This window comes from Hypanus sabinus, chromosome 1, assembly GCF_030144855.1.
Source record: "Hypanus sabinus isolate sHypSab1 chromosome 1, sHypSab1.hap1, whole genome shotgun sequence".
Lineage (NCBI taxonomy): Eukaryota > Metazoa > Chordata > Chondrichthyes > Myliobatiformes > Dasyatidae > Hypanus > Hypanus sabinus.
The window spans coordinates 208,614,780-208,631,518 of NC_082706.1; the positions used below are offsets into that span (position 1 = coordinate 208,614,780).

The window sequence follows — 16,739 nt, forward strand, 5'->3', positions numbered from 1 at the left end:
ATTAAGTTGGATAAGTAGCCGGGACCCCAGGCTACTGTGGGAGGGAAGGGAGGAGATCGTTGAGTGTCTGGCGATGATTTTTGCATCATCAATGGGGATGGGAGAGGTTCTGGAGGATTGGAGGGTTGTGGATGTTGTTCCCTTATTCAAGGAAGTGAGTTGAGATAGCCCAGGAAATTATAGACTAGTGAGTCTTACCTCATTGGTTGGTAAGTTGATGGAGAAGATCCTGAGAGGCAGGATTTATGAACATCGGAGAGGTATAATATGATTAGGAATAGTCAGCATGGCTTTGTCAAGGGCAGTTCCTGCCTTACGAGCCTGATTGAATTTTTTGAGGATGTGACTAAACACAGTGATAAAGGAAGAGCAGTAGATGCAGTGTATATGGATTTCAGCAAGGCATTTGATAAGGTACCCCATGAAAGGCTTATTGAGAAAGTAAGGAGGCATGGGATCTAAGGGGATATTGCTTTGTGGATCCAGAACTGGCTTGCCCACAGAAAGCAAAGAGTGGTCATAGACGGGTCATATCCTGTATGGAGATTGGTGACCAGTGGTGTGCCTCAGAGATCAGTTCTGGGACCCTTACTTTTTGTGATTTTTATAAATGAAGTGGAGGGATGGGCTAGTAAGTTTGCTGATGACACAAAGGTTGGAGGTGTTGTGGATAGTGTGGAGGGCTGTCTGAGGTTGCAGCAGGACATTGATAGGATGCAAAACGGGGCTGAGAAAAGTGGCAGATGGAGTTCAACCCAGATAGGTGTGAGGTGGTTCATTTTGGTAGGTTAGGTATGATGGCAGAATATAGTCTTAATGGTAAGACGTAGTGTGGAGGATCAGAGGGATCTTGGGGTCTGAGTCCATAGAACACTCAAAGCAGCTGCGCAGGTTGACTCAGTGGTTAAGGTGGCATACGGTGTATTGGCCTTCATCAATCGTGGATTTGAATTTAGGAGCCAATAGGTAATGTTGCAGCTATATAGGATGCTTGTCAGACCGCACTTGGAGTACTGTGCTCAGTTCTGGTCGCCTCACTACAGGAAGGATGTGGAAGCCATAGAAAGGGTGCAGAGGAGATTTACAAGGATGTTGCCTGGATTGGGGAGCATGCCTTATGAGAATAGGTCGTGTGAACTTGGCCTGTTCTCCTTGGAGCGATGGAGGATGAGAGGTGACCTGACAGAGATGTATCAGATGATGAGGGGCATTGATTGTGTGGAAAGTCAGTGGCTTTTTCCCAGGGCTGAAATGGCTGCCACAAGGGGACACAGGTTTAAGGTGCTGGGGAGTAGGTACAGAGGAGATGTCAAGGATAAGTTTTTAACTCAGACTGGTGAGTGCGTGGAATGGGCTGCCAGCAATGGTGGTGGAGGCAGATACGATAGGGTCTGTTAAGAGACTTTTGGATAGGTACATGGAGCTTAGAAAAATAGAGGGTGTGGGTAAGCCGAGTAATTTCTAAGGTAGGGACATATTCGGCACAACTCTGCTGGCTGAAAGGCCTGTAGTGTGCTGTAGGTTTTCTACGTTATGTTTCTACGTTTCTATGTCAGCTCATCCTTTCTAAAAGGGGCCCATGAGGCCTCATGAATACTTTATAAAGCATTACATCTTTGCTTCTATATTCTAGTCCTCTTAAAATGAATGTTAACATCACATTTGCCTTCCTCACCACAGACTCAACCTGCAAACTTTTAGGAAATCCTACACAAGAACTCCCAAATCACTTTGCAAATCAGATTTTTTTGAATTTACATCTTTCCTGTGGGTAGGTGACCAGAACTACACACAAATCTCCAAATTAGGCCTTACCAATTTCTTGTACAACTTCAACATAACATCTCAACTCCTGTACTCAATACTTGCATCTTTGAAGGCCTTGTTAGGAAGTCCCACATTAGTCAGGGTTAACTATGGATATTACATCCTGGTCTATGTTATATGCAAGCCAGGTCAGTGTGATATGGAGAGCAAACTAGTGCCCTTGCTGCAAATTCCCCCTCTGCAAACCCGAAGGAACAGCAGAGACCGATACAGTTTGACACCAACGGCATTGCCGGAGTTGCCATTCGGCATTGAACTCAACATTGGACTACTTTAGGGTCTCCAGCTCTGGATTTTTCCCTCAGGATTTACTTCCAAAGCCTGAGTGGATGTAGCCGCAAGACAGCAGAAGTTTGAGATCAGAGTTTTTCTTCTCCTAGAAGAGTTGCCAACCATGGCTGACGAGCCCCATTTTCCTGGATGTGTTGCCCAGTCTATGAAAAGACAAAGGCTTGAAGTTTCAAAATAACACAAATGACAGAATTCGAGTACTTACTTCGCTAATCTCTTCTCTATCCAGTGGTTTTGTCACATTAATGTCACCATTGGCATCAATTGCGAATGGAAAATCGGGATAATTCTTCTTGTCCTTGGGCTTGATGTCAAATATTGCACCAGGCATGTTCCACTGCACCTAATTTGAGAATGACAGATTATCGCTTCCACAGTCCTCCTTGGTGGAAAAGAAGTAAATACACTTTTTGTTGAACATTATCAAAATTATGAGTGGTATAGATAGGGTAAATGCCAGCAAGTGTTTTCCACTGAGGTTGGGAGGGACAACACAGGTTCAATTCCTGCCACTCTCTGTAAGGAGTTTGTCCATTCACACTGTGACCGTGTGGGTTTCCTCCGATTGTTCTGGTTTCCACCAACAGTCCAAAGACGTACCGGTCAACAGGTTAATTGGTCAATGTAGATTGTCCTGTGATTAGGCTAGGGTTAAATGGGGGGATTTCTGGGCCAGAAGGGCCTGTTCCATGCTGCATCTCAATCAGTGGGTTCAGGGTGAACTCCGAACTCTAATGCCCTGAGTGGTTCTGGTGTCACCCTATTATGGAGCCCTTGTAGATCTACGGAATATTTAATCTGCTAATATTACTTTGTGTCCCACTGCATTTTGCACCTTGGTCCCAGAGGACCATTATTTCATTTAGCCATATACATGTGTACAGTTGAATGACAATAGACTTGAACTTGAACTGGAATGTAATTTCAAGCATTAAAATGATGGTCAGTAACTTTCAAAACTAAGATAACAGAACGACTGAGTATATATCATTCCCTCAATATGCAAGTGATGATAATGGACTTGAGTAAGTAATTCTCCACAAATCACTGAACACAACCTTGGACTCACTTTCAATAAATCTACAGTTCATGCTCTCAGTATTATTTATTTTATTATTACTACTTGCTTCTTTTTATGTTTGCAGTTTGTCAGTCTTTGTGTGTAGTTTTTCATTGATTCTATTGTGCATCTATGTTATATTGTGAATACCCATAAGAAAATGAATCTCAGGGTAGCACATGGTGCATGTATGCACTTTGAAAAAAAAGTTCAAACTAATAGGATGTCATGGTAGCACAGCGGTTTGTGTGACACTATTATAGCTTGGGGCATCAGAGTTCAGAGGTCAATCCCAGCGTCCTCAGTAAGGAGTCTGTATGTTCTGCCTATGGAATGCATGGGTTTCCTCTGGGTGCTCTGGTTTCCCCTCACAATCCCAAGATGTACTGATTAGTAGGTTAATTGGTTATTGTAAACTGTCCCGCGATTAGGCTAGGGTTAAACAGGTGGGTTGCTGGGTGGTGTGGCTCAAAGGGCCGAAAGAGTCTGCTCCACATTGTATCTTTAAATAAATAAAAACAAACATTGCAAATGTACTTTGAACTTTGAGCACATGCTGGTCTTACCTTTGTGATCGTCTGGGGGTAAGGTGCAGTAGAATTCTCAGGAACCTTTATTGTTCCTGGTGATTTCCACAGATTCTCCTTAACATCGATTTTTACTACGGTGCTTGTACTGAGGGATAACTCAGCTAAATCCGTCACAGAAATTATTAGATCATACTGTTTAACTTTATTTGGATCAAGTAATTCATATCCTGTAATAAGACATGTTAAGGAAGCATTATTCATCGTTTTTTATTTTTTTAAAAAGCCAGCATGCTTTATTCTGGCATCTTCCCCCCTCTCTTCTCACTCTGATGACAAGTTTTGGCCCGGAACATCAACTGTCTACCCTTTTCCATAGAAGTTGCCAGACCTGTTGAGTTCCTCCAGCAATTTGTATGTGTTGCTTTATCTAAAATTTATGCCTGTTAGTTTGAGAGGCCCACAAAAACACTTCCCTCAATGTTTTTATGCTCTCTATTTGCACTACATTTTTAATTTAATTTTATACAGATTTTCTGCATTGTAATTGGTAGATGTTTTTCATTACGCATTGCACCGTATTACTGCTACAAAGCATGACATATGCCAGTGATATCAATTTGGATTCTAATTCAGTTCTGATTCTGAGAAGACCATAAGCTATTTGAACAGAATAAACCAAATGGCCCATCGAGTCTGCTCCGCTATTTCATCATGGCTGATCCATTTTCCTCTCAGCTCCAATCTCCTGCCTTCTCCCCGTATCACTTCATGCCCTGACTAATCAAAAATATATCAAACTCTGCCTTAAATATGCCAAATGACTTTGCCTGCACGCTGCCTGTGGCAGTGAACTTCACAGATTCACCACCCTCTGGCTAAAGAAATACCTCCTCTGCTCCATTCTAAATGCACACCCCTCAATTCTGAGGCTGTGTCGTCTGATCTTAGACGCCCCCACCACAGGAAATGATTCGGACTCTGTGATAATTTGTGCCAAATCAGTACATTCTGCACAACTATGTTTATTTCCTACAGTAACACAAAATAAAGACCATAAGACTATAAAGCCATTCAGCCCATCGAATCTGCTCCACCATTGAATTATAGCTGAACCTTTCTCCCTCTCCTTAGCCCCTCTCCAGCCTTCTGGCAAAAGGGCAACATAATATTAATCACGGGAGACTTCAGCATGCAAGTAGACTGGGAATATCAGGTTGGTAATGGATCTCCTTAAGGGAAAATCCTTCCTGATGAACCTGTTGGAATTCTTTGAGGAGATTACAAATAGGATAGATAAAGGGGATGTAGTAGATGTTGCATACTTGGACTTTCAGAAGGCCTTTGACAAGGTGCCACACATGAGGCTGCTTACCAAGCTAAGAACCCATGGTATTACAGGAAAGTTACTGGCATGGGTTAAAGTATTGACTGATTGGTCGGAGTCAGCGAGAGAGTCAGCATTCATTTCAAGAGGTCTAGAATACAAAAGCAAGGATGTGATGCTGAGGCTTTATAAGGCGCTGGTGAGGTCTCACCTTGACTGTTGTGAACAGTTTTGGGCTTCTCATCTAAAAGATGTGCTGGCATTGGAGAGGGTCCAGAGGAGGTTCACAAGGATGATTCCGGGAATGGAAGGGCTATCATATGAGGAACGTTTGATGGCTCTGACAGTGAACTCACTGGAGTACAGAAGGAGGAGGGGGGATCTCATTGAAATCTTTCAAATGTTGAAGGGTCTAGACAGAGTAGATGTGGAAAGGATGTTTCCCATGGTGTGAGAGTCTAGGACAAGAGGGCACAGCCTCAGGATAGGGGGCGCCCTTTCAAAAGAGAGATACAGAGAAATTTCCTTAGCCAGAGGGTGGTGAATCTGTGGAATTTGTTGCCACGGGCAGCTTTGGAGGCCAGGTCATTGGGTGTATTTAAAGCAGAGATGAACAGTCTCTTGATTGGACATGACATCAAAGGTTATGGGGAGAAGGCCAGGGAGTGGGGCTGAGGAGGGGAATAAGGGATCAGCCATGGTTGACTGGCTTAGCAGATTCGATAGGCCAAATGGCCTAATTTGACCTTGATGTCTTATGGTCTTCGCCCCGTAGCCTTTGATGCTGTGTGGTAATAAATTCCACACATTCACTGCCCTCTGGTTAAAGAAATTCCTCCACATCTTGGTTTTAAATGGACACCCTTCTATCCTGCTGTCTTAGACTCCCCACCATGGGAAACATCCTTTCCACATCGACTCTGTCCAGGCTTTCAACATTTGAAAGGTTTCAATGAGATCCCCACCCATCCTTCCAAAACCACTACCAGTAGGGCTAACACGAGGAAATCTGCAGATGCTGGAAATTCAAACAACACACACAAAATGCTGGTGGAACACAGCAGGCCAGGCAGCATCTATAGGGAGAAGCGTTGTTGACGTTTCGGGCCGAGACCCTTCGTCAGGACTATTCTCTTCGGAGTGAAGGAGGATGAGAGGTGACTTGATAGAGGCATACAATGAGAAAAGAGGCACAAATTGACTGGACAGCTAAAGACTCCTTCCCAGGGTGGAAATGCCTAATACCAGGGGACATAATTTTAAGGTGATTAGAGGAAAGTATAGGGAAGGATGTCAGAGGTAATTTAATTTTTTTAAACAGTGAGTGGTTGGTGCATGGAACATTCTACCAGGGCTGGTGGTAGAGACAGGTACCTTGTGGTTATTTGAGATACTTTTGGATAGGCACCTGGATGATATAAAATGTAGGGCTATGTAGGAGGGAAGGGTTGGATTGATCTCAATGTAGGTTAAAAATTTCAGTAACAGACTAAGACAAATATGCTGGTCCAAAGAGCATTATATGAGATCATTCTTACCCTCGGCCATTAGACTCTATAATGAGTCAACCTGTAGCTGGGGAAGTGGTGATGTCCTTCTGTTAGACTGTTATTAACCTCTGTTCAAGCTCTGTTTGGCTCTGTTTACCACACCCTAGTATTGTGGACACCCTGTGCAGTACTACACATCACTTCTTATCTCAACATTGTGAATGTGCACCCATTACTGTATAATATTACAGTAATTCTTGCACTACCATCTTATCAGTGTGAACTTGGAAATCTTGTAAAGCTTGTCTTAGACTTGTAAATTTTGTACTTCTTATTTTTCAGGTTACTTTTTTTATTCTTTCTATTTCTCTTTTAATATTTGTATATCTGTGCCCTTGTAATGCTGGTGTGACACAGTAATTTCCTTTGGGATCAATAAAGTATCTATCTATTCATCTATCTATCTAAAAGGTTGACACAACATGATGGGTTGAAAGGCCTGTAATGTTCTATGTTCTATACGTCTTCCTCCCAAAAGATCAGTTAGTTTTATTTAGTCACATGTACATTGAAAAATACAGTAAAATGTATTGTTTGCATCAAATCAAACCCGCGAGGGTTGTACTGGGCAGCCCGCTAGTGTCTCCATACTTTCAGTGCCAACATAGTACACCCACAATTCACTAATCCCAACTAGTATATCTTTGGACTATGGGAGGAAACCACAGCACCCAGAGGAAACCTACATGGTCATTGAGCGAACCTGCAAACTCTTTATAAAAATGGTGGCAGGAACTGAACCCAGGTTGCTGACGCTCTAGTAGCATTATGCTAACCGCCAGACTACCGAGCCTCTCATGCATGTTCAAGGTGATTCCAGAGGTGCAGAAGGGACACATGAACATTCACCAAGACATCAGAAGGGTTTGTGGGGAGGAGGCCTTTATTCCAATGAAATTAATCAGCAAAGTTTAGTTTAGGTTAGTAAGACCATATCTGGGGCTCTGACTGCAGGTTTTGGTATCTACACTTAAAACCGGTATTTAGACCATAAGACAAAGGAGCAAAATTAGGCCATTTGGCCCATCAAGTCTGCTCTGCCATTCAATCTTGGCTGATTTATTATCTCTCTCAACCCTAGTCTTCTGCCTTCTTCCAGTAACCTTTCAGCCCCTGACTACTCAAGAACCTATCAACCACCACTTTAAATATACCCAAGGACTTGGCCCCCGCAGATGCCTGTGGCAATGAGTTCCACAGATTTGCCACTCTCTGGCTAAACAAATTCTGCTAACTCTGTTCTGAAGAGAAATCCTTGCATTCTGAGATTTGGCCCTCTGGTCTTAGAGTCCCCCACTACAGGAAACATCCTTTCCACATGCGCTCTATCTCGGCCTTCAACTATTTAATAGCTTTCAGTCAGATTCCCCCCACCCTCTCATTCTTTTCTAATGAGTACAGGTTGATAGGTTCTTGATTAGTCAGGGCATCAAAGGTTATGGGGTGAAGGCAGGAGAATGGGGTTGAGAGGGATAATAAATCAGCCATGATAGAATGGTTGAGCAGATGCAATGGGCTGAATGGCCTAATTCTGCTCCTATATCTTATAGGAACAGAGCCATCAAACACTCCTCATACACTAACCCTTTCATTCCTGGGATCATTCTTTGTTGAGATTTAGTGCAAAACAGGCCCTTCCAGCCCTTTAAGCTGTGCTGCACAGCAATCTACCAATTTAATCCCAGCCTAATTACCAGTCAATTTACAATGACCAATTAACATACCAACTAATATGTCTTTGGACTGTGGGAGGAAACCAGAGCACTCCGAGGAAGTCCATGTGGTCATGGGGTGAACGTACAAACTCCTTACAGGCAATGGTATGAATTGAACCTGAGTTGCTGTACTGTTAAGCATTGTTCATAAGAATATAAGAAATAGGAGCGGGAGTAGGCCATCCGGCCCATCGAGCCTGCACCACCATTCAATAAGATCATAGCTGATCTGTCCATAAACTCAGCTCCATCTACCTGCCTTTTCCCCATAACCCTTAATTCCCCTACAATGTAAAAATCTATGTAAAAATCAGTGGTTCTAACAACTGCACTGCTCGTGAACTTTCTCTGGACAAACTGCAAAGCCAGCGCATCTTTTCTCAGATAAGGGGCCCAAAACTCTTCACAATACTCCGAGTGATGTTTGACCAAAGCCTCAGCATTACATTCTCATAGAATGAATGCTAACATTTAGCTACAGGTGTGAGTTCTACTACAACATTAACAAAAAAGTCAACATACCTCGTTCCGTAGTGGAGATGGCCCCAGTAACTTTATCGATCTGGAAAAACAATTCGTGATCTGAGTTGGGTACCTGCCGGATGATGCTGTATTGAATTTTACCATTTGGAGTGTTGGGATCATCCAGATCTGTGGCCTTTACTTCCATGAAGGGCTTGCCTGTGAATATTAAAAAAATACCTTGGGCATTAGGCACTAAGGGTGCAAGCTTTTAGTCATATATTATAAACACAAGACGTTCTGCAGATGCCGGAAATCCAGAGAAAAACACACACACAAAATTCTGGAAGAAATTAGTAAATCAGGGAACATCTACAGAGAGAAATGAACAGGTCAATGTTTTGGGCTAAAACCCTTCACCAGGACTGGAAAGGAAGGGGGCAGAAGCCACATTAAAAGAGTAGAGGGAGGGGAAAAGAAGATGATAGGTGAGTCCAGGTGAAAAGGCGAAGGTACAGCAAATCTTTTTATAAAGAGTGTTGGGTGCCTGCAATGTGCTACCTAGAGTGGTGGTAAAGGCAGATACATTCATGATTTTTAAGAAATGTTTAGATAGGCACAGGAATGTGAGGAAAATGGAAAGATATGGACACTGTGTAAGCAGAGAGGATTAGTTAGGTTGCCCTTTTGATTACTAATTTCATTGGATCAGCACATTGTGGGCTGAAGGACCTGTTCCTGTGCTGTTGTTGGAGGCTGTGCTCTATGTACTAAGTGGAGGAGGGGGTGAGGTGGAGGGAAAGGTATGAGAATACAAGAGATTCTGCAGATGATGAAAATCCTCAAAATGCTGGAGGAACTCAGTAGATCTCAATAAAGAGTTGATGTTTTGAAACAAGATCCTTCTTCAGGACCTGAAAGAAGCCAGAATCAGAAGGTTGCACTCTATTATTTTGTTGCAGTAGTTCTAAAAAGCACCTGGCCATCAATTTGCTATTTGAAATGGTGGTTTTCAGTCAGGATAGTTGAGAGAATGGTTTGTACAAGTGCTGGAATTTAAGGTGCCAGCTATTGTCTTTCCAGGCCCAGAGTCGCTCTCTGAACATAAAGAAACTGCATGTACAGAGCTGAGACAGAAGGTAGATATCATGTTCAAGTTGGGGCATGTGAGTGTTGAGGATGATGAGGAGGGACGAGCAGTTTTGTATCCAGACTAGCTGTACAAACAGGAGCCATGTGTACTGCCCCACTTAGTGAAGTCACTAACCAGCTGTTGACCTTGAGGAAAAGCTTGATGTCATGACATGGTGTCACTAAACTCTCCATCTCCTTCCTGTACTCTGACTCATTGTTATTGGAGATACAGCCCACTACAGTGGTGTCATCTGAAAGCTTGTAGGTGGAGTTAGAGCCTCCCAGTCAAGAGTATTGAAGGAGCAGAGTAGGGAGATAGGGGACGCAGCCTTGCATTGAGGATAATCGTGCCAGAGATTTTGCTGCATATCCCTACTGATTGCAGTCTGTTGGTCAGGAAATCAAGCAGGGGTTCCCAACCCTACTTATGCCATGGACCAATACCATTTAGCAAGGGATCTATGGATCCCAGGTTGGAAGTTCCTAGAATCAAGGATCCAGTTGCAGAGGGAGGTGTTGATTCCCAGGGTCTGATGTTTGGTGATGAGTTTGCTTGCAATAATAGTGTAGTGTTCTGGGGTGGGGGAGGGGTGCACCCCGGCATTCCTAATGACCAGTGCTATTTATTGTTCTTGTGTTAAAATGTGTTTGTTTGATTATGGTGGGATGTTCACATTCATTTATTGTTACATTTTAGCCCAGGTTATAGTTATTGACATGTGTGTTTGTGGCTCACCCTGACAGTAACCGGGGTGTGCGACAATCACCTCCCCCATCTGTACATGACTGAGTGGGTTCCCTCCCCGGGTCATAGCGCCTGGACTGTTTTTGTGCTTGTCACAATGAAAACAGTTGTTGAGTTAAATGAGCTTCCTCGTTTGTCATCATGAGCCGAATGCTCGCCACAATAGTATTGAAGGCAGAACTGTAGTCGATAAACAAAAATCTAACATAAAAGTGTCTTTACTGCCCGGATATCCCAGAAATGAGTGTAGGGCCTGAGGGAGGAGCAGTATCTCCAATCGCCTTTATACCGGGGTCTGTGGGAGGATCCACAGGAGCAGTCAGCGGGGGGGGGGGGGGGGGGCGTGTCCAGACAGGTATATGTAGTTCACCACATTCACCCCCACTTTGTTTTAAAAGAGAGTCCCTTTCTTACAAGTATATTTACAGGTTAAGTCTATCGGGCAGTCAAATCTGTCGCTGCGATCTACGTAGCACCGGCTGTGATTGCACAGGTGACGGTGGTGATTGCACCGGAGACGGTGGTTGTGCTGGTTCTGGCCTGACTTGAGGTGTCAGCCCATTAGGCGTCAGTAACCCCTCATGCGTGTGCGAGGCGCCCGGTATGGGAGTGTCATGAGGAGTCTGTGTAGGGCTTGGTGTGCGCGGTGCCTCGTGGGTATATACATCGGTGGGTACGGGGTTCATAGTCACCGTGGAGTGTTCGGGGTAGGGGTCTGGTGCTCCTGCGGGCGCTAGGTCGCGGACGGAGACCGTGTCCTCCCGCCCATCAGGTGAGACCACGTAGGCATACTGGGGGTTCGCATGAAGTAGGTGAACCCTCTCGACCATTGGGGGGTATTTATTGCTCCTCGCATGTTTCCGGAGCAGCACTGGCCCTGGGGACGTCAGCCAAACCGGTAGAGTGGTCCCAGTGGCAGACGTCCCGGGAAAAGAAAAGAGTCGCTCATGAGGGGCGGCATTGGTGGACATGCATAACAGGGAGCGGATGGAGTGGAGCGCCTCGGGGAGGACCTCCTGCCAGCGAGAGACCAGCAATCCCTTTGACTTAAGGGCTAAGAGTGTGGCCTTCCACACAGTGGCATTCTCCCTCTCCACCTGTCCATTTCCCCGGGGATTATAGCTCGTGGTCCTACTGGTAGCAATGCCCATAGCTAGCAGGTACTGGCGCAGCTCGTCACTCATAAACGAGGACCCTCTATCACTGTGGATATAGCAGGGATATCCGAACAGAGTGAAGAGCTGGCGCAGGGCTTTTATGACAGACGTGGCAGTGGTATCGGGGCAGGGGATGGCAAAGGGGAACCGCGAGTATGCGTCGATTGTGTTGAGAAAGTAGACATTGTGGTCGGTGGAGGGAAGGGGGCCTTTAAAGTCGACACTCAGTCGCTCAAAGGGGCGGGTGGCCTTGATAAGTTGTGCCTTTTCAGGATGGTAGAAGTGTGGTTTGCACTCAGCGCAGACTTGACAGTCCCTGGTCATCGTCCTGATGTCCTCAAGGGAGTACGGCAGGTTCCGGGCTTTCACGAAATGGTAAAATCGGGTGACCCCCAGGTGGCAAAGATCTGCATGGAGGGCGTATAGCCGGTCGAGCTGTGCGCTGGCACACGCTCCCCGGGATAGGGCATCAGGGGGCTCATTGAGCCTTCCAGGCCAGTACAGGATGTCATAGTTGTAGGTGGAGAGTTCCATTCTCCACTGCAAAATTTTATCATTTTTGATTTTGCCCCGCTGTTGGTTGCTGAACATGAACGCAACTGAGCGCTGGTCGGTCAGCAAGGTGAACCTTTTGCCGGTGAGATAGTGCCTCCAGTGCCTAATAGCTTCCACTATGGCCTGGGCTTCTTTCTCCACCATGGAGTGCCGAATTTCAGGGCCTTGAAGGGTACGAGAGAAGAATGCTACTGGCCTGCCTGCCTGATTGAGGGTAGCAGCCACTGCAAAGTCGGAGGAGTCACCCTCTGCTTGGACGGGAATGGTCACGTCCATCGCATGCATCATTGCTTTGGCAATGTCCCCTTTAATGCGGCTGAAGGCCGCGCAGGCCTCAGCTGAGAGGGGAAAAGTGGTAGACTTGACCAGGGGGCGGGCCTTGTCTGCGTAATGGGGGACCCATTGGGTGTAATAGGAAAAGAAACCCAGGCACCGTCTGAGGGCTTTGAGTGTGGTGGGAAGAGGGACTTCCCGCAGGGGGTGCATACGGTCGAGGTCAGGGCCAATGACCCCGTTCTCCACGACATACCCAAGGATAGCAAGTCGGGTGGTTCCGAACACACACTTGTCCCTGTTATGTAAGGTAAGAGCTTTGGCCGCTTGGAAAAATCGTTGGAGGTTGGTGTCGTGACCCTGCCAGTCGTGACCACAGATGGTGATGTTATCCAGATATGGGAACGTGGCCTTCAGTTGACACTGGTCCACCATCTGGTCCATTTCCGTCTGGAAGACAGAGACACCATTCGTGACACCGAAGGGGACGCGCAGGAAGTGATAGAGCCTGCCGCCCGCCTCGAAGGCGGTGTAGGGGCGGTCCTCCAGGCGGATGGGGAGCTGATGGTAAGCGGATTTCAGGTCCATGGTCAAGTACACCTTGTACTGAGCTATCTGGTTGAACATATTCGCGATGCGGGGTAGGGGGTACGCGTCAAGCTGCGTGAACCTATTGATGGTCTGGCTATAATCCACGACCATCCTATTTTTCTGCCCTGTCCGAACAACGACCACCTGGGCCCTCCAAGGACCTGCGCTTGGCTCAATGATCCCCTCCCTGAGCAGCTGCTGCACCTCCAACTTAATGAAGGCCCTGTCCCCCGCGCTGTACCTCCTGCTTTTAGTTGCCACAGGTTTACAATCAGGGGTCAGGTTGGCGAACAGCGGTGGGGGAGGGAACTTGAGGGTGGAGAGGCTGCAAGTGGTGTCAGTAGTGCAGCTGTTGGCATGGTGTTGGGTGGGATGTGCAGGTCGGTGTATGTGTGTGGTCAGTAGCGGGGTATATGACGAATTCCCACAAAACTGAGGATTTCTGACAGTGATTGGTGGGAGGGGCCCGTCATACTCCATTGTCACACTTTTCAGGTGGCTCTGGAAGTTGAGCCCCAATAGCACAGGGGCACACAGTTGAGGCATGACCAGTAACGCAAAGTCCCGATATTCTGTGCCCTGCACCACCAATGTCGCTACACAACCCCCCCCCCCGGATGTCTGTGGAATGCGATCCAGAAGCCATGGTGACCCTCTGGCTTACCAGCTGTGTTATGAGTCCGCAGTGTTGCACCGTGTCCGCATGAATAAAACTCTCAGTGCTGCCTGTGTCAAACAGGCAGCTGGTCCTGTGCCTCTTCACCAGGATGTCCATCATTGACCTTGCAAGCTGGTGTGGGGCACTTTGGTCGAGGGTTACGGAGGTCAGAGTTGAATCGCCATCTTGGTGCCCGGTAAGCACCCGTGTGTTGGAGGCGGGGCGAGGTGGCGTCGACAAAGATGGCCGCCCCCATGCCTCGCATGAGGTGGGCAGGCAAGATGGCGGCGACCAAGATGGCGACCCCCATGCCTCGCACGCGGCGCTGCTCGACCCCACTCATGGTTTAGACTTACAGGCCTTGGCGAAGTGGCCCTTCTTTCCGCAGCTGGAGCAGGTAGCTTTTTGGGTCCACAGAAGTAACACTGTGCAGACTTGCAACAGGCAGCAGCCGTGGTCGATTCGCCAGAGGGTTGCGGGGAGTTCACGGGCTCGCGTCTGGCAGCAGCCGTGGTCGATTCGCCGGCGGGTTGCGGGGTCTGCAGCATCCATGGGACCAGCGAGAGATCGCGCGGCTGGCCAGCGTCAGCGTTGTGTAGAGCAGCCTCCATCGTGTCGGCCAGCTCGCTCGCCGACTGTAAGGTAAGATCTGCGTTTTCCAGCAGCCGCTGGCGCACGTACACTGACCTGATCCCTGTAACGAAGGCGTCTCGTACCAGGAGCTCTGCATGCTGTTCCGCCGTCAGTCCCCTGCAGTCACAGGCCCGCACGAGTGTCTGTAGGGCCCGGACAAACTCAGCACTCAATTCTCCGGCCCACTGCCGCTGTGTCGCTAGGCGATGTCTTGCGTAGACGGTGTTCACCGGCCACAGGTACTGTCTTTTGAGGGCGTCCAGTGCCCCTTGGTAGGTCGGCAGGTCTCTGATGAGGGAGTACACCCGCGGACTGACTCTGGAGAGGAGAACTCAGTGCATGATAGCAGGCTCAGTCACGCGAATCTCTTCCAAGTATGATTGGAAGCACGCAAGCCAGAGTTCAAAGGCAATGGCTGCTTCGGGAGCTTGAGGATCAATGTCCAGTTTGTCTGGTCATAAAATGCTCTCCATGTTTTAAAATTGCATCTAATAAAATTGATGCACCATCAATAACTCTCGGAGACGGGAGGCAAACGATAGGCTTTTATTAGCTACAAGAGACCACTATTAGCAGCAAGAGACCACCACACAACATCCTGGAGACTGAGGGAGGAGCAGTGCCTCCAACCGCTTTTATACCGGGGATTGTGGGAGGAGCCACAGGAGCAGTCAGCAGAGGGGCATGTCCAGACAGGTATATGTAGTTCACCACGGGGCCAGGGAGATGGCATCTGCTTCAGCAGTAGGCAAATTATAGTAGGTCGAGGTTGTTTGGAAGGCTGAAGGTTGAAGGTTGTGCCATGACCAGCCTCTTAAAGCTTTCCCTTAACATCAACAAATCAAAGCAGCTGCTTAGTGACTTCACATGGCTCCTGTTAGTACAGCTAGTCTGTAAACAAAACCACTCCTCCCTCCCCATCATCCTCAACACTCACATGTCTCAACTTGAACATGATATCTACCTCCTGTCTCAGCTCTGCACATGCAGTTTCCTTATGCCCAGAGAGCGACTCTGGGCCTGGATGGACAATTGGTGGGTTCTGATATTCCAGCTCTCGTATGAGCCATTCCCTCAACTATCCTGAGTGTCTGTTCATGGTCTTCTGCTTCTGCAGCCCATCCACTTCAAGGTTCGACGTGTTGTACATTCAGAGATGCTCTTTTGCACACCACTGTGATTATTTGAGTTACTATCACCTTCTTGTCAGCTCAGATCTCAGCTTATATGGGTCAAAGATGACCTGAGACTCAGAAAGGCTGACATTTACAGGATTCCTGTGAATGCAGAGCAGCGTATATCAGCCAGAAGGGACGCATGGTTGAAATGCATCGAGGAGCACAGGAGGTATATCCATTTGAGTTACCACAGAAGTCTAGTAGTAGAACATTTCACTTGCAATAGTTGTAGAAATAACTTCAATGGCACAAACCTACTCTGCCGTGTCAATGGCTTTTGGGACCACGTGGTAAAGGAAGCAATTGAAATAAAACTAGAGGAAAAGAATTTTAACAAAGATGAAGGTCTTGCTCTATGTAAGAACTGGAATTCGATTGTAAGCAAAGTGGGAGAGCAGAAACCCGATTAGATGCGGACTAACCAATCAGAAGGGCCAGACTACAGGGGTATAAATGCCATCAGACTAGACATGTTGAGGCGTCATCCTCGATGAAGATGGCAGAGTTTGTCACTGAAACATCAGTTATAATTGATACCTGTACCCGGCTGGAACCCCAAGAAGAGTTTATTCATCATATATGCTGGGAAAGCACTCGCTCCTTTTTCAAATACAGTACAATCTGAGGCCCGTTATTGGCCTGGGTTGACCATGGTGTTCCATCCTAGCTGCCCATAGCCTGCACAGTATGATATGGAGAGTAAGCTATTGCCCATGCAGCAAACTCTCCCTCTCCACACAGCTGAAGAATTCAAAGGAACGGCAGAGACCAATACAGTTTGGCACTAGTGGCATCACAGGGGCTGCAGTCAGCATTCAGCTCAACGTACGACTGCCTCAAGGACTCCAGCTCTGTAATTTTCCTTCAGAGGATTTACTCCCAAAGCCTTCCCCATGAGTGAGTACAGCTGCGAAGCAGAGGAGGTTTGAGATCAGAGTTTTCCTTCTCCTAGACAAGCTGCCAACCACGGCTGATGAGCCCGATCTGCCTGAAACGCCTGGTTCTAAGGTCCCAATGTAGCAATGGTAAACTTTTCCTTTATTCTGTAGGTTAAAT

General features: G+C 46.9%; 1 protein-coding gene across 4 annotated transcripts in view; it reads right to left on the reverse strand.

Annotated features, from left to right (window-relative positions):
* cdh17 (cadherin 17, LI cadherin (liver-intestine)) overlaps nucleotides 1-16,739 on the reverse strand; it is a 181,159-nt gene that overhangs the window by 77,298 nt on the left and 87,122 nt on the right. For all 4 annotated transcript variants that reach the window (XM_059984795.1, XM_059984822.1, XM_059984814.1 and 1 more), the window contains exons 6-8: nucleotides 8,820-8,978; nucleotides 3,745-3,935; nucleotides 2,324-2,461 (exon numbers count right to left, since the gene is read on the reverse strand). In XM_059984795.1, the coding sequence (XP_059840778.1) occupies nucleotides 2,324-2,461; nucleotides 3,745-3,935; nucleotides 8,820-8,978 (488 nt within the window). The remainder of the gene's footprint in view (nucleotides 1-2,323; nucleotides 2,462-3,744; nucleotides 3,936-8,819; nucleotides 8,979-16,739) is intronic.